General features: G+C 41.5%; 2 protein-coding genes across 5 annotated transcripts in view; one reads left to right on the top strand and one right to left on the bottom strand.

Moving 5' to 3' along the window:
• Positions 1-19022, top strand: part of Bltp3a (bridge-like lipid transfer protein family member 3A) — a 51207-nt gene extending 32185 nt beyond the window's left edge. Inside the window, exons 9-21 of one of the 3 annotated variants that reach the window (XM_020164129.2) lie at positions 1606-1692; positions 2214-2384; positions 2876-3015; positions 3386-3527; positions 3774-3967; positions 4173-5620; positions 8753-8949; positions 11502-11653; positions 11740-11890; positions 12794-13056; positions 13492-13600; positions 13729-13832; positions 14216-19022. In XM_020164129.2, the coding sequence (XP_020019718.2) occupies positions 1606-1692; positions 2214-2384; positions 2876-3015; positions 3386-3527; positions 3774-3967; positions 4173-5620; positions 8753-8949; positions 11502-11653; positions 11740-11890; positions 12794-13056; positions 13492-13600; positions 13729-13832; positions 14216-14341 (3284 nt within the window). In that variant the 3' untranslated portion in view covers positions 14342-19022. The other 2 variants (XM_074082387.1, XM_074082386.1) reach the window with 2 other exon arrangements.
• A 312-nt stretch (positions 19023-19334) lies between these two features.
• Positions 19335-26074, bottom strand: Taf11 (TATA-box binding protein associated factor 11). 2 transcript variants are annotated; one of them, XM_020164130.2, is made up of 5 exons: positions 25784-26073; positions 23033-23181; positions 21227-21314; positions 20659-20755; positions 19335-19980 (listed from the first exon to the last, which is right to left on the bottom strand). In XM_020164130.2, the coding sequence occupies exons 1-5, from the start codon at positions 25952-25954 to the stop codon at positions 19850-19852; spliced, it is 636 nt and encodes a 211-aa protein (XP_020019719.1). In that variant the 5' UTR covers positions 25955-26073; the 3' UTR covers positions 19335-19849. The 2 variants fall into 2 exon arrangements, with proteins under 2 accessions (XP_020019719.1, XP_020019720.2); XM_020164131.2 differs by lacking the exon at positions 20659-20755 and having other exon boundaries at positions 25784-26074.
• Between the last annotated feature and the right edge of the window lie 1267 nt (positions 26075-27341).

Genomic DNA, 27341 nt, shown 5'->3' with positions numbered 1-27341 from the left:
AAACTCCATGGGGGTCATGGGGGATGGGGGGGGGCATGGGCGACATTATGAAAAAATTATTGAGGAGCCGCGTGACAGTGTCTCACGCCTGTAATGCTAGTTACTCAGGAGGCAGAGATCAGGAGGGTCATGCTTTGAAGCCGGCCTGGGCAAACAGTTCACTAGACCCTGTCTCGAAAAACCCTTCACAAAGAAGGGCTGGCAGAGTGACTCAAGGTGAAGGCCTTGAGTTCAAGCTCCAATACCACAAAAAGCAAACCAAAACAAACAAACAAAAAAACCAAAAAAATGGTTGAGACCAGAAATGGTGACTCATATTTGTGATCCCAGTACTTGGAAGATCGAGGCAGGAGGATCCTGGATTTGAGGCCAGCCTGGGCCACATAGTGACACTGTTATCTCAGAAACCAAAACCAAAACCAAAAACCAGAAAGTTTGGTATAGGAGGATGGTTAGTCTAGAACTTGGGATGATAAAATCTAGATTGGGTGGAGTGACCTACTTTTTGAAGGCATACCAGCTTATGGCTAGAAGTTTCCATGGCATTTCCTTTCTCCTTTCTGTGGTTTTCCCTCATCTTTCCATAGCATGCAGTTTTTATTAAGCTTCATGCTAGATACACTGGTAGGGCCAGCGTGGGTCAGATAACACATGCATGGGAGAAATTGTCCCTGCTGTTACAGTTCTTTAGTCTAACTGGAGAGATAAGATAGAAGCATATAAAAAGTTCATTAGTAAGAATTATATGTAAATTCAAGAGAAACATAATGTAGTATTTGACTTATTGCTAAAAATTCCAGTTTACTACAATATTTTATGTTTTTATAATGTCTCTGTGCATACTTTTTAGCATTCCACGGTACTTTGTATGTACAATGTAATGAGTATCTAATGTTGTAGTGTTAGCTCTGAGGCAGAACGTGAGAGGAAGCAATACGAGTTTTGTTTCTTGAGAAATCTGGCTTACACCTTTCCATGTTTTGTGTTCAGGGACAGCAGTACTATTAGGATTGTTAGAGTTGGGTGAACCAGTTAGTCAAGATAGTGGAGTATGTCTGTGGGAAACCTAGCACTACAATTCCTGAATCATGAGTTTTTCTATTTCTTTTGCCTTTCTGGAAATCTTACAGTCATTTATAGAGACGATGGAATATACTTTTTTTTTTTTTTGACCTTTTAGAACATGTCCATTGGTGTTGCAACTCAAAAGGGGAGGGCTGGCTGGGCACTGGTGGCTCATGCCTGTAATCCTAGCTACTTGGGAGGCAGAGATCAGGAGGATCTCGATTCGAGACCAGCCTGGGCAAATAGTTTTTAAGCTCCTATCTTGAAAATACCCAATACAAAAAAGGACTGGTGGAATGGCTGAAGTGGTAGAGTGCCTGCCTAGCAGGCATGAGGCCCTGAGTTCAAACCTCAATATTGGGAAAAAAAAAAAAAAAAAAAAAGGCACTGCAGCCTTGCAAGTCACTGGGCATCATTGTCTTTCAGCTTGATGGTATCACCGTATCTGGAGCTGGCCCTCCAGAGATTTTCTAAGTGCTTCAAGTGGTGGTTAGGCTTCTGTTTCCTTCCAGTGCTGTTCACCAGTATTTTCTCCCATAGGTATCTCTGCAAACAGACTCATGGGTGGTGCCATGCAGCTTACCTTCCGCAAGATGGCATTTGACTACTATCCCTTCCACTGGGCAGGTTAGGAGAAATATGAATGGAGTCAGTTCTAGCATGGCCCAGAATATTGAGGGTGGATTCCCGGGTTCATTCCTGACTAACCAGAAAGTGGGTGTCAGAGATTGCATCCCAGTCTCAGAGAGGTGTTGGGAATATCGTTCAAGAGGATGACTTCTGGAAACCTGGATGGTCCATGATTGGCGACTGATGAGAGGAGGAGGGGAGGGGAGGCAGTGCCTGAGATTTTGCCTTAGATTCTAACGTCAGCCTCTTATCTTATCTCCACTAGGTTTAGAATGTCTCCAGTAGTCCGCAAAGATGGCAGGCATCAGCAGCTGACCTTTAGGGATCCTTAGGGGAAAATCACTTAATAAGTCCAGAAAAAATTGAGAGCGCTCAGTGGATAATTTGTCCTTTTCCTAGAGAATTCTAGACTGGGGACAGGAGCAGATTCTGAGCTGTGACTCTACTAACAGGAAGGAAAAATTGGAACATTGGATTATGATTTTGAGCTAAAATCTTCTTGCTTCCTTGTTGCACAGGTGATAGCTGCAAACATTGGGTGCGGCACTGTGAGGCCATGGAGACCCGAGGCCAATGGGCCCAGAAGCTGGTGATGGAATTTCAGAGTGAAATGGACAAGTGGCATGAAGAGACAGGTCTGAAGCCACCCTGGCATCTGGGGGTGGATGCTTCCTTCCGGAGGAAAGCAGGTAAGTTATGAGGAACTGGAAGACTCGTTGCTTTGCTTCTTGCCTTTTACCTTCGCTAACCAGTGAGATAAAGCAGATCTAATCAATCCAACTGTTTCCCATGGTGTGACATCAGTGGGTTTTTCTTGTGAGAGTCCACTTTGTTCACGGGGATAGCTAATGTTAAAGGGAAGTTGTCATCATCTCTGTCAGGAGGGTGTTATCTAAGTCTTAAGGAGAATATGTTTTGATTCCATACAGTGTTAAGATCCCTTATCTACATATAGCACTAATGGTATTAAGGATTTTTACTTTCTTAATTCTATTAATAGTGAAAGTTGAATGTATCTACTTCCCTTTCCCATCTTCTTATTTACTTATTTACTGTTTGGGGGCAGTATTGGGGTTTGAACTCAAGACCTCATTCATGCTTCATGCTTGCTAAGCAGGTGCTCTACCAATTGAGCCACTCCACCAGCCACCCCCTGCCCCACCTTCTTATTTTTATTTAGATTCTCTCTCTAGTCCTCGAAAGAACTCTGTGGAGAGAAGCCCCTCCCAGGGCCGACAGACTGCCTTTCGGCCTCCAGTATGGAATCGATTACGCTCTAGCTGCATGGTTGTACGAGTGGATGACCTGGACATCCACCAGGTGAGGACATGGGGAAACCAGGTTGGAAAGGGGTGGAACAGTTCACTTGGAAGGCAGCTAGAACAAGAAGAACAAAGTTGTGGCATTCAGGGGCCATTTGGCTCACTTCTGAGTAGATTGACATTTGGTCTGTTTCTTCTGGAGCATGGAGTAGACGTGGGGATTCTCTCAGTTTTCTGTGAATGCTGTACTACAACCTCCTGCTAAAAACACTAACTTGTGGATAATTGGAGGCAGGTGTGAGAATGCCTGAACTATGTGTGAAAAGCACTGTGCTTCCTGTGGCAGGGAGGATGGGGGACTCTTCACAGGAATTGAGTTCTATTCTGGATGCTTCTGTAGATGCTAATAGTAAGTTGTGATTGCTTAGGTTTCCACAGCTGGACAACCAAGCAAAAAGCCATCTACACTCCTTTCCTGCAGCCGGAAGCTCCATAACCTACCTGCTCAGGTTTCTGCCATTCATGTTGAGTTCACAGAGTATTACTTTCCAGATAATCAGGAGCTTCCAGGTGAGCATATGGCCTGGCCTTTTCTTCTGTATAGCTCATGCTCTTCACCTTTGTCAGCCTTGAGGACACTATGTATAGTTTCATTTGTTGTTACAAGTTTTAAGTGAGTTAATTTTGCAAACCTTTGTTAAAATCTCTGCCTTGTAAACATGTTTATCTTTGATCTTTTGATAACAAAATAAATATTAGCTGGTAAGAGCCTAGCTATTGCTCCAAACTTGATGATTTTTTTCTCTTGCTTTTCAGTTCCCTGTCCCAATCTGTACATTCAGTTGAATGGCCTGACATTTACTGTGGATTCTGTCAGCTTGCTCTGGGGAAACCTCTTCTGCCTAGATTTATATCGCAGCTTGGAGCAGTTCAAAGCTATCTACAAGTTGGAAGATTCAAGGCAGAAAGATGAACACTTGGACATGCGACTGGATGCCTTCCGTTTGAAGGTAGGGAGAGAGTGGGATTTTTGTCCCCTGTTGGTAGCCACAGATGCATTTTTCTCATGACTTTAATCCACAGTTCTTCTCTGTCCATTTGATGGACATAAGAAAAACAGTTTCACAGCCCAAATGGTCTTTCACATATATATAAGATGGGTTGCTGAGATACTCAGATGGCTATTCTGAATTGTGTTGTATTTTCTCTTTGAAGGTGAGCTTCCCACTGCAGAAGAAAGAGCAGGCAGAGTTGCATCGTCCCCAGGCCCTGGTCTTCTCTGCATCAGAAATGATTGCCACCAATACACGTCACGCCCCACATTGTAGCTGTCCAGACCTCCAGAGTCTCTTCCGGGGTTTTGCTGCTGCTGAGTTCTTTCATTCTAATTATGATCACTTTCCCAAGGCTCCTGATGGCTTTAGCCTTTTGCACATGCTTTTTTTCCATCATGCTTTCCAGATGGATTCCCATCCCCCTCAGCCTAGTATCCTCCCTCCCCAGAGGCCAAAGGCTTCCCAGGATCTGTGGTCCATCCACTTCACTCAGATCTCCTTGGACTTTGAAGGAACAGAGAATTTCAAAGGTCATACCTTGAATTTTGTGGCCCCTTTCCCCTTGTCCATTTGGGCCTGTCTGCCTCTCCGCTGGCAGCAAACCCAGGCACGGAAGCTCCTTTTGGCCTCAGAGGGGAAGCTAAAACCGTCAGCCAGCTTTGGCAGTCCTGTCCAGTCTGAGACCTTTGCCCCTGATTCTGGGTCTCATCAAAGGTCAAAGACTGAGCATGATTTGAAAAGCCTGTCAGGCCTTACGGAAGTCATGGAGATTGTGGGAAAAGGCAGTGGTGGTGTGGACAGCAAAGGGCCTCTGACAGAGCCAGAGGATGTAGCAGAAGTTCACCTGCTTGTACACTCCCCTGTCCATGTCCGTGTGAGGCTTGACCACTACCAGTACTTGGCCTTGCTCCGTCTGAAGGAGGTTCTGCAGAGGCTTCAGGAGCAGTTGACTAAAGATACTGAGACCGTGACTGGGTCTCCCCTGCAGAACCAGACAGCTTGCATTGGTGTCCTCTTTCCCAGTGCTGAGGTGGCTCTGCTCATGCATCCTGGCCCTGGGACTGCTGATGCTGACTCTGCAGGTTCGGATACCACCAGCCTAATAGATTCAGAGTTTTCTCCTTCAGAGGATCGGGAGCTGAAGTCTGATGCTTCTTCAGACCAGGGCCCAGCAAGCCCTGAGAAGGTGATGGAGGACAGCAGCATTGAAAATCTCAATGCGTGCCAGGAGAGGCTGCATAACAATGGAGAACTGCAGGACTCAGGTCCACTTGCCCAGCAGCCAGCAAGGAAGGGCCATGAGGCAGTTGAGTCCCTACAGGCCAAGCGACTAAGCAGAGCCCAAGCCTCCAGCTCAACAACTGTGTTGAAATCCCCAGCTGGCAAGGATACTGCTGTGAATGGACAGGGAGAGCCCATCCCCTTGAGGAATATTGAGGGAGAATTGTCGAGTGCTATTCACATGACCAAGGATGCCACCAAGGAAGCTCTACATGCCACCATGGACCTCACCAAGGAAGCTGTATCCCTGACTAAGGATGCCTTCACTCTGGGCAGAGATCGAATGACCTCCACCATGCACAAGATGTTGTCCCTGCCGCCTGCCAAGTGAGTGGCTCTCCTCCCTCAGTTACCCTGTCTCTTTCTCTAGCTCTACCTATCGGACTTAGGGCCTGCTGTGGCACTTTTAGATTGAGTAACATCATGTCATCTAGGAGCATGCATAAATGACCTGTTGCCTCTTAGAATCAGATTATCTTCCATTCTCTTTCATTGATTCACAATTACTGACACAGATGTGCTACATTAGAATAACAATACCTGACATTACACAGTATTTGTATAATAGTCTTTGTTTCTATTTTTATTTTCTTGGTAGCTTCACACTTGATAGGTAGGCGCCCTGCTGCTTGAGCCACACCTCCAATCCATTGTGCTCTGGTTATTTTTGGAGATGGGGTCTTGCGAACTATTTGTCAGGACTGGCCTTGAACCTCAAACCTCCCAATCTCAGCCTCCTCAGTAGGTAGGATTATAGGTGTGAGCTACTGGTGCCCAGTAGCTGCCCTTTCTAAGTAGAGTGGACTGAGAATGTAGCTCAGTGGTAGAATGGTTGCCTAGCATGCACAAGTCCTTGGGTTGGATCCCCAGCCCTGCAATAAAACAAAAGAATCCCTCCCCAAACCCCCCAAAATTTCTTGTCTAAATGGAGATGAGTAAGGGATATGGGAAAAGAGAGAGGTAAAAAAAAAAAGAAGGATGTGTGATACAGGCTTTTTTGGAACATCAGTAGTGACTTCCTGACTGCCCAAATTGGTGGCCTTTTCTCAGACCATGTTTTCCTGTACTTCTCTGTGGCAGTTAAAATTGTTGGTCAGTTCATTCTGAGCATTTGTAGCCCTGCCCAGTTACTTTTGCTTCCCTGAAGGAGTTTCTTCTTCCTTTTATCCTGTAAGTCTTAAGTATTTCCTATGCTGTCTATATGATAATAACTTTTGTCATAACTTTTCTTTTTAAAATTATATTATTTTCACAATATTGCATCCTACTTTATATTTTTATAGTTTTATTGTTTTGCCAGTCATTAGGTGTTTGAATACATGATTTTTAATTGCCTTATTCTGTTCTAGTAAATGGATGCATCCTATTTTACCTATCCACTTACTGTCTTGGAGTCATTTAGTCTGTTTCCAGTTTTTCTCGGGTAGAATTAATGCTGTGATAAAAGTCCGTATTTTTGTTAACACTACTCTTTGTGCATATTGTATTTATTTAAGTCATTCTTTAGAATAAAAATATAGAAGTGAATTTATTGGATCAAATGCTACAAATATGATTCTTGATGCATTCACCAAACATTTAGAAGGTTTGTATCAGTCTGTGCCTTTGAATTTATGCTTTCTTGGTTTTTTTAGTTATCTCTGTACCTCTGCCATAATCTTTATTTTCAGTCCTAAATTTCCTTCCTCTTACCTGCTCTTCATTTAAAATCATCTACTAGACATGGCTCCATGTGGGTCTCTTAGAGGTGCCTCAAACATCCTTGTATAAAAGTAATTCCTTATCCCTCCACCCCCAAGATCAGGTCTTCTTTTCTCTGTTTAGTCTCAATTTATTTTTCTAAATAGTAGGATGTATACATATATGTATATAAAATGATACTGGGGTTTGAATTCAGGGCCTGACACTTCCTAGACAGGCACTCTGCTTCTGGAGCCATGCCCCAGCCCTTTTCTTTTGAAAATGGCCTTCTCCTACTCATTCAGCTGGACCATTTTACAGTCATTTGTTGTGTTGTGACCATAATTCCTAGGTCAGTGGTTTCCACATTTGAGAGTGTGTTTTCAAATTACCTGGAGAGCTTGTTAAAACTTGTTGAAAGCCCTGTTCTAGAGCTCCTCATTCCGTAGATAAGAGATTGTGCAGAGCATTTTTCACTTCTAAAGAGTTCTTTGTTGATGCTGTTTCTCCTGTCACGACTCACTCTCTAGGGCAGTCTCCCACTGGTGTTTCCTGTCTGTTCCCACTTGTGGACTGTTGTAGTAGATTACTGATTGGAACGCTAGGTTAGAATTCTTAAACCACAGATGTAATCTTGTCATTTCCCTGCTCCAAAGCCTTCAGCTTTTTCCTTCATACTCCTGAACTTAAGTTGAGCTTTTGTTTTTTTCCTGTGGCAGGGACTGAACCCAGGGCCTCATGTGTGCTAGGCAAGCATTCTACCACTGAACTCCAGTTTTAATTTCTTAGAGTGGCATAACCAATTATTAAGATATATCCATGCAACACTTGATGGTTTTTATAGCACTTTAATATGTAATCTTTAATTCAAGCTTTTCTATAATCTGACTGCAACCCATGCGGTGAAATGAAAAGCGTTTAGTGGGAAGTTAGGGGGCTTGGGTTTTTCTTAATTCCCCCCTTTAACTGTTGACCATGGGTCAGTTTCTTCATCTGTGAAACAGGAAGGTAGGATTAAAATGTCTTTAAAGGTTTCTTTTCAACTGTTATGCCTTTCCAGCTATATCTGCTTTGCTCTCTTCAACAAAACCTGCACTTCAGCTAGCCTGAGCTACTTCCTTTGTTTCTGCCTGTGTTCATGTTGTATTCTGTTCTTATGCTTTCTACTCTCCTTTTCTCAGTCCTTCAAGAGCTCACCTCAAGTGCCATCTCCTTGCACAAAGCTGTTCTTGATCCCCTTCTCATCTTTTCCCCTCCATGATATAGTCTAGCCTTTGGCTTGTACCTCTGCCTCTCTCTTATGACATGTTTGCCTTTCTCCCATATAATGTTATATATATGTAAATCTCTTCCAATAGATTATAAATTCTTCGAGGACAGGGGATGTCTTATTCATCAGCTTATCCACCCTGAAGTCCTTCCTGGAGCATATAGAAGCTATTCAATAAAGGCCTGTGAGATGAACACAGGTGTCTTCAGGTCTCATTTATTAGCCCCACGGTGTAGGTATCTGACCTCTTTTGTGTATGGGATGACCCTGAGTAGCCTTGATATTTAATGTTGATTAGCTATTTACACAGTGAAAAGTGCTGGAAAAAGGGGATTCAGAAAAGCTAGTGGTTGAAAATAACTTCATCCTTCTACAGCAGGTATTAGGTAATACCAAATTTATATTCATGTTAATTTGTCAGTTGGGGAAGTGTATTACATAGGGATGGGGACAAACATGCCTTCACTACATGTGTGGGTTTTGTTTTTTGTTTTTGTTTTTTTAAATAGGGAACCCTTGGCTAAGACAGATGAGGGGGTGGCAACCCCAGCGAGTGGAGGTGCTGCCCGACTCAGATTTTTCTCCATGAAGAGGACAGTATCTCAGCAGTCATTTGATGGTGTTTCAGTGGATAGCAGTGGCCCTGAAGACCGGATTTCAGTGGACAGTGATGGCAGTGATGGCTTTGTGATGCTCTTGGAGTCTGGTATGTGGGAGTAAAGTTGTAGAAGTCCAGAAAGTATTCCCTCTGTAGCTAATATTCAAATCAGCAGGATTGAGGAGGAGCTAGACATAATAATGTGGACATTTTCTTAACCAAAACAGAAAGAGAGAGAAAATTTAGTAGTTTTGTTGTTCTGGCCACAAACTAAAGGAGAAATTACTAGTCTTTCAGCCATGTATTATGTAAAAAGGGTTAATTTTGTATCAGTGGTGTATGTTTGTTGTCTGGGGTTCTTGTTTTTGTTGTTTCACCTATGTAATTTATTGTTGGAAAGTGACTTGGAGATTTTGTCTATTGATAAAATGAGTAATTTTTAGGAATTAAATCAGTCACCTCTGGAAATTATATAGTTTCTTTTAGCTTATCAAAGTAGAAACTTAATAAATGACCCCTTCAGAATAGCTAAAGAGAAATTGTACTATTTTTATTTATTTTTTTGCTTTTTTTTAAATTAAAAACTTTTTTTTTTTGTGGTGCTGGGGCTCTAACCTAGGGCTTTGAGCATGGGCAAATGCTCTACTGGTCTAGACCCTTGGCCCCTACCTTTTTATTTCATTTTTTATTGAATATTGATAAATTATAGCTGTATATGTTTATGAGATACAAAGTGATGCTCTGATGTACATTGTGGAATTTTTGAATCAAGCTAATTAACATGTGTATTACCTCAAATACTTATCATTTATTCTTTCTTTCTAGCTGAAACATTGTTCCCTTTGACCAACATCTCTCCATTCCCTCCACTCCCCAGCCCCTGGTAACCACCATTCTGCTCTTTGTATGTGTTTGATTGCTTCAGATTCTACATAGAGGCGAAATACTCAATTTTTGCTTTTCTGTGCCTGACTCATTTTATTTAGCGTAATGTCCTCCCTCCAGGTACATCTACATTGTCCCAAATGACAAGATTTCCTTCTTTTTAAAGGTTGAATAGTATTCCATCGTGTGTGTGTGTGTGTGTGTGTGTGTATGTGTGTATATATCAGAATTTCTTTATCTATTCATTGGTTGATGGACACACATAGTTTGATTTTATAACTTGGCTACAAGTTATGAATAGTGCTACAATAAACATGGGAGTGCAGATGTCTTTTCAGTGTTCTGATTTCATTTCTTTTGGATATATACCAGAAGTAGGATTGCTGGATTATATGGGAACTCTACTTTTAGTTTTTTTTTTGTGGTACTGGTGTTTGAACTCAGGGTCTTGTGCTTGCTAGGCAGGTACTTTACCACTTGAGCCACCCCCATCAGCCTTTTTTTGTGTTGAGTATTTTGGAGATAGGGCCCCCATTGCTCAGGCTGGCCTCAAACTGAGATCCTCCTGATCTTGGCCTTTCTATATTACTTTGAAGTAAATCCCAAAGGTATTATTTATTTATTTATTTATTTATTTTTTGAGACAGGGTCTCAAGGGCCCGGGCTGGCTTTGAACTTGAGCCCTATAACTTCTGACTCCTGAGTGCTGGGATTTATAGTTGTGTGCCACAATGCCTGGCCCCAAACACTATCTATCATTTTATCCTTGCATATTTTCAGTTATGTATTACTAGAAAACAGACTTTAAAAAATTTCCTTTTTTTAGGTCTGGCGGAGTGGCTTAAGTGGTAGAATGCCTGCCTAGCAAGTATGAGGCACTGAGTTCAGGCACCAGTACCACACATACACACAAATTTCTTTCTTAGCTGGTGGCATGCCTGTAATCCTAGCTATTTAGGAGGCTGAGAACAAGGTGATTGAGGTTCAAGGCCAGCCTGGGCAAAAAGGTTGTGAGACCCCATCTCTAAAATAACCAAAGCAGGGGTGTGGTTCAAGCAGTAGAGCATGTGCTTGACAGGCATGAAGCCCTGAGTTCAAATCCTAGTCAAACAAACAAAAAAATTTCTTTTTTGACACAGGGTCTCACTGTGTAGCCCAGGCTAGTAAATGTTTTTTAAAATTGTGATAAAGTACACATAAAATTTACTATCTTAACCATTTTAAAGTGTACAATTCAGTGGTATTTAATACATCCTCATTGTTGTGCAATCATTACCACCATCTGTCCCCACGACCCTTTGTCTTACAAAACTGAAACTTACTAAACACTTACCCCTCGTTCCCTGCTTCCTCCAGCTCCTGACAGTCACCATTCCACTTTCTAAATTTGATGAGTTTAGGTACCTCATATTAATGGATTAATACAGTGTTTGTCTTTTTATGAGGAACTTATTTTTGCATCAGCATTTCTTTCCACTTTGAGGCTGACTATGGTTCCATTGTATGGATAGACCACATTTTGTTTATGCATTCATCCACCAATGGACATTTGGGTTGCTTCCATTTGCAGGTGTTATTAAATGTGACCAATGCCATTATCATGCTTTTAGAAACCAACAATAGTTTCTTAATCAGATGTATCTGGTTAGTCCTCAAATTTCCAGTTGTCTTATAAATGTCACACATATTTTGTTTTTGCAGTTGTCATTTTTTTTAGAAGTTGGATCTGAACAGAATCTCTTGACTTTTGGAATCTTGTTATCTTTCTCATGCAGAGTCTGGTCCAGAATCTGTTCCACCAGGATCTCTGCCAAGTGTTCTGGATGATTCTGCTGTTGAAGGGAACCCTGTTGTGGATAATTGTGGACAGGGGTCCCCAGAGGCCAACAGTTCAGTTTCACCCAGTGGCAACCTTGTTCTTCACCCGGTCAGCTGCTTCACTTTCTTCTCTGCAGAGGGTAGGCTCTGAGCTCAAAGCCTGGGACTCAGAACTAAGAGAATCTCATTTGACAGGTCTCAGTTTTGGTCCTGAAGGTGAATGAGGTGTCTTTTGGGATTGAGGTTCATGGTGAGGACCTGACTATAGCCTTGCAAGCAGAGGAACTAACCCTGCAGCAGCTGGGCACTGTGGGACTCTGGCAGTTTCTGCATGGACAATGCCCAGGTAAGGATGGTGGCCATTCTGAGGGAGCTATGGGATTTATTCAAGGGCAACCAGAAGTTAGCTGGCTCTTGTCCTTCTAAGGGCAACTGCTCCAGAGCCAAGCCCTTGGCTTTTTTCCCCAGCAGCCTCTGGGAGAGGGAAAACTCCAGTGAAGCATTTTTCTTGCCTACCACAGCTCTTTCTGGGGATTTATATTCATGGACCAGTCTGTCCTCACTGCTCAGGTGATTCTTGAGCATATACATGAGGACAGTATCCATTCCTTCATTTGTGTGGCTGCTAACAGAAAACTATATCTGATAAAGAAATAGATGTGGAACTACTGTCCTCCCTCCTTCCCTCCCTCCCTGCCTGCCTTTTTTTCCTTTTTCTCTTTTTTTCCTTTATTTCAGCACTGGAAATTGAATCAAGCCCTTATGGTTTACAACTTGAGTCACACTCCCAGCCCTTATGTTTGTATCTTGTTTTTGAGATAGGGTCTTGGTAACTTTCTCCAAGCTGACCTTAAACTCTAAATCCTCCTGTCTCCACCTCCTAAGTAATTGGGATAACAGGCATGTGCTACCACATCCAGTGAAGGTTCTATGTTTTAAGAGGTTTCCCTTGACCATTAGCCTAGTTTCTCAAATTCATAGTAGGGCCAGCTTTTTGTTGGTTCTTTACCTCTCTTCTACTTTGAAAGGCATTATTGCAAAATAGTTAAGCCCTTGGACTTTGCAGTCAGATGACTTGGGTTCTAATCTTATCCTTGGTACTTACTAAATGTGTTAACTTTGGGCAAGTTATTCATTCATCTATAAGATGGGATGATGATGATACTTTGGGTTATTGTGAATATTGAATATATGTAATGTGCTTAGCATAGTTCCTATGTTAATGTTTTCTTTATCCTTTTTTTCAAAGGAACAAGCTTCCAGGAATCCTCAAATTTGAAGACTGGCCGTGTCAGGCCTGCCGTGGGCCTTCGCTTTGAGGTGGGGCCTGGTGCAGCTATTCATTCTCCCCTGGCCACACAAAATGGCTTCTTGCATTTCTTGCTTCATGGCTGTGACCTTGAGCTGCTCACATCAGTACTCAATGGCCTGGGGCCTTTCTTGGAGGATGAGGAAGCCCCAGTGGTAGTCCCTATGCAGATTGAGCTGCTGAACTCCAGTATCACCCTAAAGGTGAGAGGGATCGTTTTGCTGTGGATTTTGTCACACAAAGGATTCTGTTAGTGACAGTTGTTAGCTCTTCCTTTGTTGTTGTAAAATGTGTAAGGATCGAGTGAGGAAATGAATCTTAGCATTCTGACAGTGTTTCGGGCTATATAAATTTGTATGTTGTAATCAAAAGTGCAGGTGAGGAAATTTTTTCTGTAATCCTAACCTTGTCTTTGGCGTGCATGCAGCATTCTCATGTGCAAGCCCTCAGGTTCTCTGATCCTTAATTTCGTCATCCCTAGAATGGACAAACTCAGTTTAGGCCTCTCATACCTTGCAAAAATGTATGGATAACCAGTGGCATAAAACTGCTTCAAGCTGAATGGCGGAGGCATGAGTATATTACCTCAGTTGCCCTGAGCTGGATGGGAGCACCATGCATTTCCCTCTTTCCTGCAGGATGACATTCCCCCCATCTATCCAACGTCTCCAGGCCCTGCCCCCATCACCCTGGCCATGGAGCACATTTCATTGAAGCGGAGCGATGATGGTGTATTCCACATCAGTGGTGAGTGGGCTTATCAGCCTCTTTGTCTCTCGGTCTTTTTTTATCTTATAAGTAAATAGGTGACAACTAAGAACTGTCTGGCTGTTGGCAACAGTTTTATCAGTTAGAATCTTCACTTTTTTCTCCAGCTGCTGCTCAGGATAGACTGCCGGCTGAAGTACCTAAAAGTGAGAAGCAGCTCTCAAAAGAACAGGTGTTCCTGGTGCCCTCAGGAGAGGTTTTTGGACAGCAGGTGAGGACTTAACTGAATGGCACCTTCCCATAAACCTTTAGGGGCTATAATTGTGGAAGCTAGTAAAACCCAGAGGGCTGAGAAGGTCACTTGTGTTGTGTGCAGCTAGGCAGTTTGTGCTCCTGTCCCTTAACAGCAGCTTTTGGAAGTGCTGACTGGAGGATATAAGCCAGAAGCTAGAAGGTGGATGGTTGCTGCTCTGTCACTGGTAAACTCTGAAGAGGGAATTAAGCTCTTGGAAAAGATCTAGTTGCGTTCTCTTGATCATAGACCTAACCTATGGGTTTTTCTATTTGAATTCTTCCTCCCCTCCCCCTTTCTGGATGTTGTCTCAAGGTAGCATTACCATGATCACTAATTGTGTACTACTTATTGTTTCTCAGGTGAAAGAGCTGCCTACCCTACAAAAAGAACTCATAGAAACTAAACAAGCACTAGCCAATGCCAACCAGGACAAAGAGAAACTTCTTCAGGAGATTAGGAAATATAACCCCCTCTTTGACCTCTGATAACAGTGGCTTAGCCACCTGTGCCAAGGAGAGAAGAGATCACCAGCAATAGCACCACTTAGGACAGAGGGTGCTGTCCAGTGTGATTCATCTGTGGAGGACATCAGAGGGACTGTGGAGTGTTCAATTCACCTTGCCATGTGCTTACTACTAGCTGTTCTAACTGGATGAAGGATAGGGCAAAGTGTGACCACATGCCAAGAAATCAGGGGTAGCTTTGTATGTGGCTCATGCATCCTGTCTTTCTGTATCAGGCCTTTTGGCCCTGTGCATATGAAGTAGAATCTTCTCCACACCATAGGGCCATTTCACCTCCAGTTTCGTTGCAGAGATATTTGCTTTCCTTACAACCTATGTGAACAAGTGACAGTACCCACCTCCTCAGTCACCCACAGAGCCACCAAAGATTCCATGTCCCAGAACTTCCTGCAGCAGACCTGAAAAGTCTTTGGCTTGAGTTTTGGTTTGGATAGTGAAGTAGAACAGGAAGTAGCTGAGCAAGGGGGCAGGGGCAGAAGAGGCACAAGACTAAGGGAGACTTGGTTTGCAATGAGAACCAGGCTCATGTTGTCTTGGCTGATACTCCAATCAGATACTTCAGAGTCAAGCTTCTTTTTCTTGTAATTTCATCAGTGCCATGGTAGAAAGTAAACAACAGTTGTGACTCAGCCATATCATCTTTCCTTTCTTTAACATTTATTTGAAATTTAAATCAAGGGAAAATACTCACTTTGGGCAGGCTGACCAGCAGAGGAGTGCAACCCTTGGCCCCTGGAGTCATGGCCTCTCTCATAGCTGCATCTGAGAGGCCATTTCCTTGTGTCCTGGAGTCCCTGGTCATCTGCTTTCTTAGCACAATGACTTTGTACCAGTGCTTGCCTCAGCACCTGGTGGTTTGAGTGCTGAAAGTGTGTTTTAAATCTCAATGTAAATATCTCTGCCTGCTGCCTCTCACTCTCTTCTATTACTGTGGTTTTTTAAAATCATGTCCTTTTGACTTAAGTAAAACAAAAACCCTCCGCCTAGCTAGGTTTCTACCCTTGCCCTATAAAATAACTATTTCCCCTCTTTTTTAATTCTCTAAAACTTTTCCTTCACCATACTGCTCTTTGGTACACTTTAAGCTGTGTTGATTGGACAGAAGTTCATTAACTAACTAACTTTGACTTGGCCAGATGGCAAAATAATGAGTTAGTGATGTCACTAAAATCTTAATCATACATGGATTTTGGATTTTTTTTTGGTGGCACTGGGGTTTGAACTCTTGGGTTTGTGCTTATGAGGCAGATGCTCTACCACTTGAGACATATCCCCATCCCATACAAGACTTACTGAAGGAGAAAAAAAGCATGATTTTATGGAAAATCATGCTGACTTGCATACATTAGGTATTTTTTTGGTGAGGGGCAGGTGGAGAGGTATTTTGAGACAGTCTTTCTGTGTAGTCCAGACTGGCCTCAAACTTGAGATCCTTCAGTGTCAGATGAGAATACAGGTGTGTGCTACCATACCCAGCTACACTCTAGTTTTTTAGAGGACAGAAAGAAACATTCATTCATGAAGGTTAAGTTCTAATTTATTCAGACTTTTAAAGGACTTTGTCATGTCTCTTTAGCGAGGCAGACTTTTAAAAGACCAGTTACTATGGGATTATGGGAATTTGGCATGCTTAGGAAACAAATTGGAGACAAATCCAGAGATAAAGATAACAGGGGAACAGGGTTGATACTCACAGTTTAGTCTTATTTAAGAGTTTATAAATGACACGAAAGTAGGATTTAACAGCAAAATCAGATGTTGCTACTTCCAGGCAATGAAATGTAGACCAGACGAGATAAACAAAAACCAGAGCCACAGAAAGGGCATAACAGGAAGGGCTGTGGATACTCAGAAAAGTGACAGGTGAGGTTCAGCATAGTACATGGAAGGTAATGTATTTATGGAAGAATGATCAAATGATATGGCAGTGCGCTCTGTTAGAACTCGGGAAAGACACCAAAGCCTTGCTGAGAGGGAAGATGTGCTGCTGGGGCCAAAGGCCTGACTGCCCTCCAGGCACTTTCAGGAAGGGTGCTGTGGACAACACAGAACAGCACTTCATGCAAAACTATGGGGAAGGCTTAATCCAATTACCTGTGTGTTTCTAGTGACCTTGTTTATCAAATAGATGGTGAAAGGAGCAAAGATCCAGACAACATAAATGATCAGGGGTGGAGGTACTTTCATGTGAGGATAGGTCTTTAAAGTGTAGACTTTGGTTCTGCTGAGGGGAATGTTTGATCACATGTCCAGTCAAGAACAAGGACCCAGTCCTGAAACATTAGCTGTAGGGCTCCATCCCAACTTGGGTAAAAGAAAGTACTTCTAACAAATCAGAAACTTGAAGATCATGTTGTCTAAGAAGTGACGCAGACTGAAACTATACGTGGGTGCAGATTTAAGAGGAATATTTGTATGATGACCTCCCAAAGGAATCAAGAAAGCGGGCTTCTTGGTGATATACGACTGAGAGGGCAACTGTCCCTCCATAGTCTGTCCCTCAGTGCTGCTTTAAAGGCAGAATGTTGGACTAAGTGGATCACTGTTCCTCTCAAGTGTGACATTTCTAATGTTCTTGGAGGGGGAGGAGGGGTGAGGTAGAGTCAATAGCTGGCAAATAGAATTATTCAACCTCAGGCTCAACTGAATTGGTTTAAAAATCACATTCTGTTTCCTTCCATTCCTCTCCTGCTCATACTATACCTCTGGCAACACTTCATTCAAAGAAAATGTCTAGTAGGTGTTGCTTAGTATACCTTACCTTAAACTTGTAGTAGAAACATACAAGTACCAAGAATATCCCTTAATGCCCAGAGCTGTCAGTTTCTGGGCCCTCGGATAAGTCTGTCTTGTCCATTTGACAAATGGAGCCTTACAGTTTCTTACTTCCCATTGTGTCTTGAAATCCTCCCCTCAGGAAATATGACAGGGTTCACTATTTCTTGGGATTTTAGTAAAAATTATCTTGTATAATTTCATATTCCTATTCACTGGGGGATGAGACTTTTTCATAATGAAATGTGAACTGGTGGTAATCTTCAGGATAAATGTAAAGGAAAATAATAGAACGAAAACGTATTGTCAGCCCTCTTGGACTTGCTTATGTTTTCTGCCTTGGAGCTATAAGACTGAATAAGAAATAACAGTACCTCAAGAAAATGTCTGTAGTGATAGAACTGCAATCCGTGGAGAGTTTAGGCACTGCGTGTTACCCTTTCAGCTGTGAAGCATTTGTGACTGTGTATTATCTATAACTGTCTAGATGTACTGTTTATATGCAGGTGCTGGGGATATGCTTGTGCATATGGACTAAAGTTAAATCCTTTGTGTAACTGGACTGCAGGGATGGCTGTCAATCTCAAATTCTTTTTCAATTCACTGGAATAATTAACCTAGTTTTTTCTGGTATAAGACAAAAGTGGATTCTATTCACATGATGGCTACTTTTGACTATATATGTCATCTCTCATTTTGCCTTGGGCCTCAACCTTTGTATCTCCTTTCCGTGGTTCTAAAAGACAGGCACTTGTATATGGAATAGATAAGGGATATAAACACTACCCCTCACATATCCCATAACTCAAATGGTTCCATTAACACATTTCTATCGTTTCCCCTTATGAGGAAACAGAGTGGTGGAAAGAAGGTAGTTTGTGTATTGCCATATGGGAACTTTCCATTCCAAACCTTTATAGTAGGGTGTTCCCCTCCCCCCTTTAATACTTGCCTAAACTTCTAAAATCAGTTATAGTAAAATCACAGAACCATAAACTTTGGCATATAAGCTAGTACGATGGCATCTGGTTGAGAACTGTAAAAGTCGGGGTGATGTACTATCCTTTCAGAGACTAGGGCCTTTGCCTAGTTGCTTTCTTGCCTTCTGCTAGACTAGGAATGCCCCATTCACCTCTGTGTAGGTGTAGGCAGTAGCTATTATTCAATGGGCATTTGTTCCCCATGAACAGGGGAAAAACACTTTATAACAGTGAGGATTTGCTAAGTGGCCAGACTTGAGATTTGATTGTCCTCTGTTGTTTATTCAGTTTCAGCCTTATCCAGTATCTCTAATTTCAGTGGGTGTAGTTCCTGTGTTGAAAAAAAAAAAAAACAAAACTCCTATTAGTGATGAGAGAATATCTTGTGTGTCAGTTTATTAGTTTTTGGTAAAGATTTAGCCTGAATCTTACAGCATTTCTTTGTGAAATGCTCCACTGAAGTGTCTTGTCCATTGGCTAAGCCAATGAGTTTTAACGTAAGATACTAATGTAAGATAGGTCCACCTTCATGAGTCCAAGCTGTTTCTCCCCCTCAGGGTGCTAAATGGAACTGGAATCTTTACTAAGACCTGCTCAGGAAAGCTTCAAAAGAGAACAGCTTCAAAATCCTTCTCCCTGTGACTCTGAAACCATAGATGGGAAAGAATTCTGGGGGATTGCCAATTATATGTAGTAGCCTTATTACTGATAATCACTGTCAATAAAAGGTCACTCCATTCCTCTCTGAGGAAAACAATGAGAATGTATGTGATGAACTGGAATCTTGGTCAGTATTGGGAAGTTTTAATGTTGCAATATCTCATCAAACTCTTGAGTGTACTGGTTCTATGAACCACCTGAAAAAAAATTAAACTTACTAAACTGTTGGTTGTGGTATGTCTATTTATAGAACTTGAAATATATGATCTTTTACTTGGTGTGGGGGGGAATTTGAGACAGGGTCTTGTTATGTAGTCCACACTGGCCTTGAATTCAAGATTGTCCTGCCTAGCCCCAGTGCTGGGATTTATGTGGTTTTAAACAGCGTTTGAAGTGCTTGTTTGTGAGCTGAAATTTTAATAGTTCTCACAGAAAATGTGAAGGGCTCACACTATTTCATGAAAAAGCCAAGACCAGTTTTCTCTGGACACCAAGAAAGAATGATGGACTTCTCCCCAGCTAGACACAATGGATGCACATGCAGCAAGCTGGAAAACTTTAATAATCACTCGCCAAAATCCACAGTAGAGTCTTAAATGATATTCCATTACTCCTGTTACCACCATGTCCTTCATGGCAGAGTATCACAAGTCAAAAGTCTGTGGTTGTTCCATCTACTTAGAACCAGAAGTAAGAAAAACCCAAGCCTTGGCAACTTCAGGCTTCAATGTGAAGCCATGAAAGCTCTCTCAAGTTTTGTGTCTCTGAAAGCAGCTCCCCTGTTGAGGACATGCTGAAGGCTCGCACCTTTCTTCTTCCAACTAGCCAAGAAATGGTGAAATACCTCAAATTGCTCTACAAGGTCCAAAATGTAGTCAAAACAAGATTGAAACAAGCTGCATGCCTTCTAGGTACAGCAAATACCAGTTTTGAGAAATATTAAAATCATCACCATCAAATCCTCGGAGGACTGAGCTACCGAAGCACCAGTGTAGAAAGCCTCATGTAAGAGGATGTCTGGAACTACTTAGCAACAGGGCTTCCTGGGTTTTGTCTAGAAGAAGATGATTTTTTTGTGCTTTGAGTTGGGAATTTGCCCCTTTGACTTCAACCTCCGAACAGCTTCCCTCATGTGTTTGGGCTGTAGTGGTGGCATTTCTCCCCACTTCTCACATACATCCAGCGCTGCATAGGGAAGGAAGAAAGTGTCACCATCACATAAGAACTTATTAAGCACATAATCCTTTTGAATCCTGTAAGTCTCCCTAACACATCTGAAATTTGCTAAGGAAATAAACCAGGATATTTCCTTTTAAGAGAATGCCAGAAAATGTTTCATGTTATTTTTAGTAATATCACAAGGGGCTTCATTACAGGCAACAGTTTAAAATCTATCTCCTAAGACCTTAAGAAAATGAAAGGTTTTATCAGCTAGAGATTAGTGATGGGAAGCAGCCAGGCTTTTTACTCCAAAGAGGGGGTAGTTGTCCCCAGGGGTAACAATATCAGGAATAACTATTCACTGTACCACACTGGTCAGCCCTGGTGGTTGCTTTTCTTGTATATTTGCTTTTGGCAGCAGAAATAAGCAAGCTCTGCTGGTGAAATATATAAAGTTGTTTCTATCACCCTGGGCTGAGGACAGGAATGAGGGAGAGGGATTTCCTATATGGCTCCTTGCCCCTTGTATTGAAACTGAAGAAATAATGGTCTGTCTGCTCTGAATCCAAGGCTCTCCACGTGGTCAATTTCTAGTTCATATGGAAACTCTCATAGGTGTTTTATTAAGTTCTTTGGTGTAGATATTCTTGAAAATCAGACCACCACAGGTATAATCTAGTATGTGTGACCCGTATTACTCACCTTCTTCTACTACCTCTCCGACAAAAACCTTGGAAATACCAGACATAGCAATAACAACATTCTGGGACACGGAGGTGCCAGTGATGGACTGGATTAGCTTAAAAGAAAGACAAAGACTCTGTGATTAAGATAGCCAGTCAATGGGAACTGCAGATGTCGCTCAGGTAGTAGAATACCTGAGCATGAGTTTGCAAGCATGAAGCTCTGAGTTCAAATCCTAGCCCTACCAAAATAAAAAAAACCAAACAAAAAAACCCCAAAAACAAAAGATAGTCAAGGCTTGGGAATGTAGTGCCAATAAGAGCTTCGCACTGAAACAGTGTTCACTAAAGGCTGCATGCTGATATTAAGACTATCAAAATAAGGATTCATGTGTGTTATGACCTGATACCCTAACCTGGCCTACAAAACTGAAATTGCTTAGTTGAGAAACATAATTTTTATTCTCCTGCCTAAATAATCAACCAATTTGTTTTAACACCTTATGTCAAAATGCTCTGGACATAGCATAGTTACCAAGTCTGGTTCAGGAGATGACAGGAAATGAAGGGTGATGATCCATCCTTACCCTTTTAATGGCTGCCTTAGGGAAAGCTGACCGGCGATACATTTCATAACGATTCAGTTGCTCCTCAGAAAAAGAAGAAACCAGGATTCTAGAGAAAGATTCAGGTAATAAGTTAGCTAATAAGAATGGCTGCTAAAGATATATCATTAAATAAATAAAAGCAAATCTCAAAAATGAATTTTCAAGGAGTCAGTGGCATTAGGCTTGGTGCTTATAAAGAATGGCAGTAAACTATTCCTATTCCTAAGGAACTTGAGAAAGAGTGAAACACAATTTCCTTTCTATCACTAAGGACAAAACTTAACATGGGGCCACTGTATCATACAATATAGATTGTGATTTTAGCATTAGGTTCTCCCTCCTCCAAATTCTATCTTACTGCATTTCAAATTGATAATAAGAGGGCTGGTGGGGTGGCTCAAGCTGTAAGAGTGCCTGCTTAACAAGCTTGAGGCCCTGAGTTCAAACCCCAGTACTGAAAAAAAAAAATTATCAAACTGATAAAAATTTAATATATAAATTTATATTTAAATCAGAGTTTTCAAAATTAACACATTTAGGGAAAATATTTATAAAATACATGCCAAAAATTTTAGAAAATGAACAAAGGACACAAACAGGAAATTTTCAAAAATATCAATGGCCAATAAACACAAAGGAAAAAGACCTACCTTCTCTTAACCAAATTAAAACAAGATAACATAAATGTGGAAATACGCATGAAAAGCCTTTGAAAAATGTTCATACTGTTTCATTCAGCAATATACTTGTTAGAGTTTATCTTAGAAAGCAATTAACAAGTATGCAAAGATGTGCCTAAAGATATAAAAGAAGCTGGGTGCAGTGGCTCAAGTCTGTAATCCTAACTACTTTGGAGGTAGACACTAGGAAGATTGTGGATGGAGGCTAGCCTCAGAGAAAAAAGTTTGCCAGATCCCATCATTTTAACCAAAAAAAAAAAGCTGGGTATGGTGGCACACTCCTATCATCCCAGCTATGGGAAATATAAAAAGGAGGACTAAGGCCCAGGCTGGTCTGGACCCCATTTGAAATATAACTGAAAGAAAAAAGAAGAAAGAAAGGAAAGGAAAGGAAGAAAGAAAAGGAAGGAAGGAAGGAAGGAAAGGAAAGAGGAGAGGGGAAGAAAGGAGAGGAAAGAAAAAAACCCAACCACAATAGTTACAGGGTTGGTCATATTATCTTTTATCCACATAATGGGATACAATGCAGCCAAGAAAAATGATTTATGAGTATATTTGCTGACACAAAAATATTTAGCTATCAGAAACCAGCTTGGAAAAAAAAACAAAACAAAAAAACAAAAACAGCTTGAAATACGTGTGTATATGTATACATGTGTATGCATATTTATATATATATATATATATATATAATTTTTTGTTTCTGTATTCTCTATATTATTTGCAATATGCCCATACTACCCATACTATTATAATTAGATAATGAAGTTTCTGCAGAGAATTATGACCTAGATGTATAATTACTAACATGGAAAATAAGAGAATATAGCATTCATTTTTGAAAAAGAAATTATTTAATTTTATTTAGACATATGAATACGCAATATCTTGGGACATATATATCATAATATTAGTGTATATCTCGTGGTGGTGAGATTTTTTTTTTCATTTTTCTTATTTGTATTTACTATACTATAACATAAAGTATTACTTTATTTTCTTTTGAGTTTAAAAAAGAAAAAACAATTAAAGGCCAAGAAAATTGATTAGATTTGTATAGTTGAGTTAGAGCCTTGAAAAAGGGAATGACCAGAAAGTGACTCACTGCATTTTCTGGATCTCATCTTCATCCACCTTCTGCTTCTTCTCTTTCTTTTCTTTGCTATCTATTTTCAGTTTTTTGGCTGCAGGAGTAAGTGATGATGAATCTTCCCTTTCAACTGCTGTTAAATCTGAGATGTCCTGACTCTTGAGCTGGGAAGATGAAAGCAACCCTGTTATATATTTGGCCTACTTTTCAGGCTTCAGCAAGACAAGAACACATCATCCTCATTAAAACACAACGAATTCATTTATTGGATATATCTTTGGTTCTAGGCATTGGCTATATATTAAGTGTAAAATACAATCTATCTCCTAAAGGAAGATTATAGCCCAACTGTGAAAGAAAACTAGCTAAATTATCCAGTTTTCAAGTTTACTATTTCTAGAATTTCAAGTTTGGTATTTCTAGTAAGGAAATACCAAAGATCAAAACAACCACTCTTTGTCTGGGCTCACTCTTCTGACCTGTCAGCAAAGTCCTCTCCATCAGCCAGCAATTGTGACTTCAGATGTAGAAATCGAGTCACAGGTGCTGATTCCATATCGAAAGAATATTAAAAAGGAGGCCCCCTTTTCATCAAAATAATGCGTTTTAATTTGGAACTTTTAAGTGAGCTTCTCCCACATGAGATATTCTTTTCTTCTTATCCTTCAATCCTACTGTGTCATGCAAATATATACTTCCCATTACTAGACTGAAAACTTCCTGAAGATTAACCTTGTCTACTGTTATTTATCTCCCCCATAAGCACTTAAGTTTTACTCATGCTAGATGTTTAATGTTTGTTCAATAAGAATAAATATCAGATCCAAATTTTGGCCCCCTCTATGAACTCTTAAGCATACAACAAAACTCATTATTGACATTTAATTGCTTCCCTTAAAGAGGAACTGAGATTTAAATTCATAGGAATATGGAGGGCAGTGGAATGTGAATATAGCGTATCTTTGACAATCTTTTCAATTTCTTTCTAGTAATTAATTTATACCAGATTTCTAACCTCTTTGTGCTTCAATTTTGGTGATTTACATTTTCCTTAAAAATTATCTCTTTTTCTTAGACTTGCACATTTATTTGATCTAAACTTGAACATTAAGTCAATGTTTCCTTTCTCTGTCCCTTCCTTTCTTTTTGGTAGTATTGCTTGCAGCTTTACATTTGCACTCGACCACTGAGCTTAACCCCTCAGCTTTTTTTTTCTTCTTCAGTACTGGGATTTGAACTCAGGGCCTCATGCTTGCTGGGAAGATGCTCTACCACTTCAGCCACTCCACAAGCCCTACCCTCCAGCTTTTTAAGTGATCATTCGTTAGTATTTACTTTTATCCTTATTAAGGTCTTGTTTCTACAGTCTTCTAGTTTATTTTGTTCTTTTTCTGGTTTCTTCAGTTGGGTGATTATTTTAAAAAATATGTAAGGCTATGAATTTTTTCTAAATAAAGCTATGATCAAATCCTATAGATTCTGATAATACTGTTACTATTTATTTCTTAAGTCTAAAGGCCATTTCAAAATAGTTTAACCATGTCTGATTAGTGCTTGCTTTTGGACGGGGGTATATTCTGGTGTTAATTTCAGGTTTATTGCTTTGTGGTCTGGTACATGATATATATATCATGTATATATATATATGATATATATAGTGGTATATATATATGATATATATAATATATATATATTGAACTCCAGATCCTGCTGCTTTGGCATTCAAGTGCTGGATTACAACTGTTACTAAACCTGGCTCTACAATCAATTTTTAAAAAGATTTTAGAAGCATCACAATTTTATCCTTTTGGGTGCAAATTTCTGTATGTAGTAAGGTCTCTTAGTCAACTAGTCTATTCAAATTCTTTCTGCCCTTGAGACCTGTTTTCAAGTTTCCTTCTGAAAATAGTTTTTGTCACTTCAGAAGGCAAAAGCAAGAGGATAGAGTTCAAGGCCATCTGGGCTACACACCCCAGGTACCCTATCTCAAAACCAAAGAGTTTTGTTATATTTTTCTTTAAAAAAAGTTTTCTGTACATATATTGATGCAAATTCATGCTCTGAAAAGCAATTTTCATCTTTCCTAATGTTCATTGCATGATCTCTCAAGTCACTTCTGGCTTTAGAACCCCGAGATTCTGCCTGTAGAACTAGAACCCAGAGAACGCTGAGATATCGGTCCACTGCCTGTTGCTCAGCTAGGCAACAATGCTGAGCTCCTGGGGTGGACAACTGATGGTTTGTGGTTTTAACACTATAGAGACCCCTAGATATTACCACTCAGGACATTGGTAGCAGTTAAATGTCTCAGGAGGTTATGAACACGATTTACCCAAAATCTCCTTTTACCGGATCGGGTTGACTCTGCCACTGTTAAAGACAAAAGCTGTGCTTAAACTGTAACATCTAAGAGGAACAGTACTGCGGTGAAAAGAGGTACTAGGAATCTTGGGTTCTAGTTCCTGCACTAAGACTTAGTGTGACATCGGATCCCAACTTCCTCACCAGGAAAAGCCTGTTTAAATTCTGTTAGAAGAAACTTTAATCCCTAAAGGCAAGGATTAAAAATATTAACCCAGCGCTTGGCTTCTGCAACCGAACCAACACAGAATTTTATAGTCCCCTCCCTTCGCCCTCGGGATCGCAGCTGGTGAGGTTCGAGCTCTCCCGGCTTGGGAGAAACCAACCCAGCAAGCTGGGCAAGCAGCCAGTAACACAATCTCGAGGTACTCCTCCAGTCTCATCAACCCATTTCTTCTTTCTCACCTCGCCTTCCTCCGCCGCGGCTTCTTTTAGGTCTGCATCTCCGTCTCCGTCAGTTTCCTCCGGCATTCCGTCGGTGTCGGTAGGCTCCGGGGCCCCGGGAGCAGCGGTCGTTTCATCTGACGCCCCTGCTTCTGCGCCTTTGTCGGTGGGTGATTCTCCGGCATGGTCCATCGCGGGGAGGAGTAGAGCAGAGAAGCTCTTAGCGCTGTCAGATGCTGGAACTCGAGATTGGGAGCCGCACAGAAGGCCGGGCGCTTACTTCCTGTTGTCGCGCTGAGATGACGTCATCCTTATACGGCGCCTCGGAGGGGTCATTTGAAGGCGGGCGTACACGACTTGAAGGATTCAATTCTGGTTTCGTAGTAGTGGGCGAAAAGTCGGAAGTGTGGGTTCTTCGCTCTAGGAAACATGCATTTGTAAAAGGAGCTCAGTTTTGTTTACTAGGGCTTCATTTCTAGAAATACGAGTCCAGTTAACCTCTTCCTTCACCAGTCTCCCTCCGTGTAATGTTGGCGGATAGTGGAGAAAACTCAGTTCCGTGGTAATACCGGCATTATTGAATGCGACTGGTAAACTTTCAAGCAAGGACTCGACTTCGTGTATTTCACATGGACCGAGACCGCGGGCTGCGTTTATCAGAGAATTGTTAGCATTTCCCTTTTATTTCGCAAAGTGCCTAAGGGGGGGTTGCGGGGGAGTCATTCAGCTTGAGCAGAATGTATCCAATTCGTTTATTCACTCAACTATCGACTAGAGAAGACGGGGGGGGGGGAAAAGGGGGGCGGTGAGTCCCGGCCGGTCTGGGGGTGGGTTGCCCCGAGTCAGAAACACTGCTAGTGCCGGGCAACAAAACAGATAGTTCTTATCCAGTTACGTAACTTTTTCTGCAGTTCACCAGTACTCAAGATTGGAGTTGGTTTCACAAACCTGACCTTAAAAATGTCAGTTTGATTACTCTCATAGGAAGAGGAAACCCTGCAAAAAAGGAGCGCTCTCTTTTGAAAGTTTTATTTAAGCTAGCAAGAGCGAAGCCCTGAGTTCAAACTCCAGTACTTAAAAAAAAAAAGTTAAACTGAAGCAAAACATTTTATGGGTTGGGAGGATAAAGTGGCTGGGATATTTCTATTTAAAAATGTCCTCTTTCTTCATTGAGTGACGGGAGAGAGGCGGTTTTATTCATCTCTGTATCACTGGGTCCCTGAACCTATTACATATTTAATTTATGTATCTTTAAAGAATGGACTTGGAAATGGAGGTGCGCGTTAACAAATTTCTTTTATTTCTACATTGGCCTGGAGGAATTATCATACTTCTAGTCCCGTGAGCTCCCCAAACCTTTGGGAGAGGAGCGCACTTATGAAGGCGCTCACAGGTGGGCCCTGTGTGTCCTCTTCCACCTGTTAAGCGAATGCCACGCACAGGATCGACCCTTGGCGGTCCGAGCCCTGCTCGGTAAAGGAGGTCCACCTGCGCGGGCCCCGGAGCCCCGCCCAGCTAGGTGGGCAAGGGGGCGGGGCGCGGGGGCGCGGTGACGCGTGACGCCGGATCCCGGAAGTGA

The sequence above is a fragment of the Castor canadensis genome, chromosome 8, assembly GCF_047511655.1.
Source record: "Castor canadensis chromosome 8, mCasCan1.hap1v2, whole genome shotgun sequence".
Classification (NCBI taxonomy): domain Eukaryota; kingdom Metazoa; phylum Chordata; class Mammalia; order Rodentia; family Castoridae; genus Castor; species Castor canadensis.
Note: the sequence above shows the minus strand (reverse complement) of the source record. Positions and strands in the feature narration are given on the sequence as shown.

Excerpts from the sequence above, each read along its gene's own strand:
- Taf11 (XM_020164130.2), bottom strand. The coding sequence starts at position 25,954 with ATGGACCATGCCGGAGAATCACCCACCGACAAAGGCGCAGAAGCAGGG. Across the intron at positions 23,182-25,783 it reads CCGCGGCGGAGGAAGGCGAG|CTCAAGAGTCAGGACATCTC; the intron begins GTGAGAAAGAAG and ends TCATCTTCCCAG. Across the intron at positions 21,315-23,032 it reads GATGAGATCCAGAAAATGCA|AATCCTGGTTTCTTCTTTTT; the intron begins GTGAGTCACTTT and ends ATCTTTCTCTAG.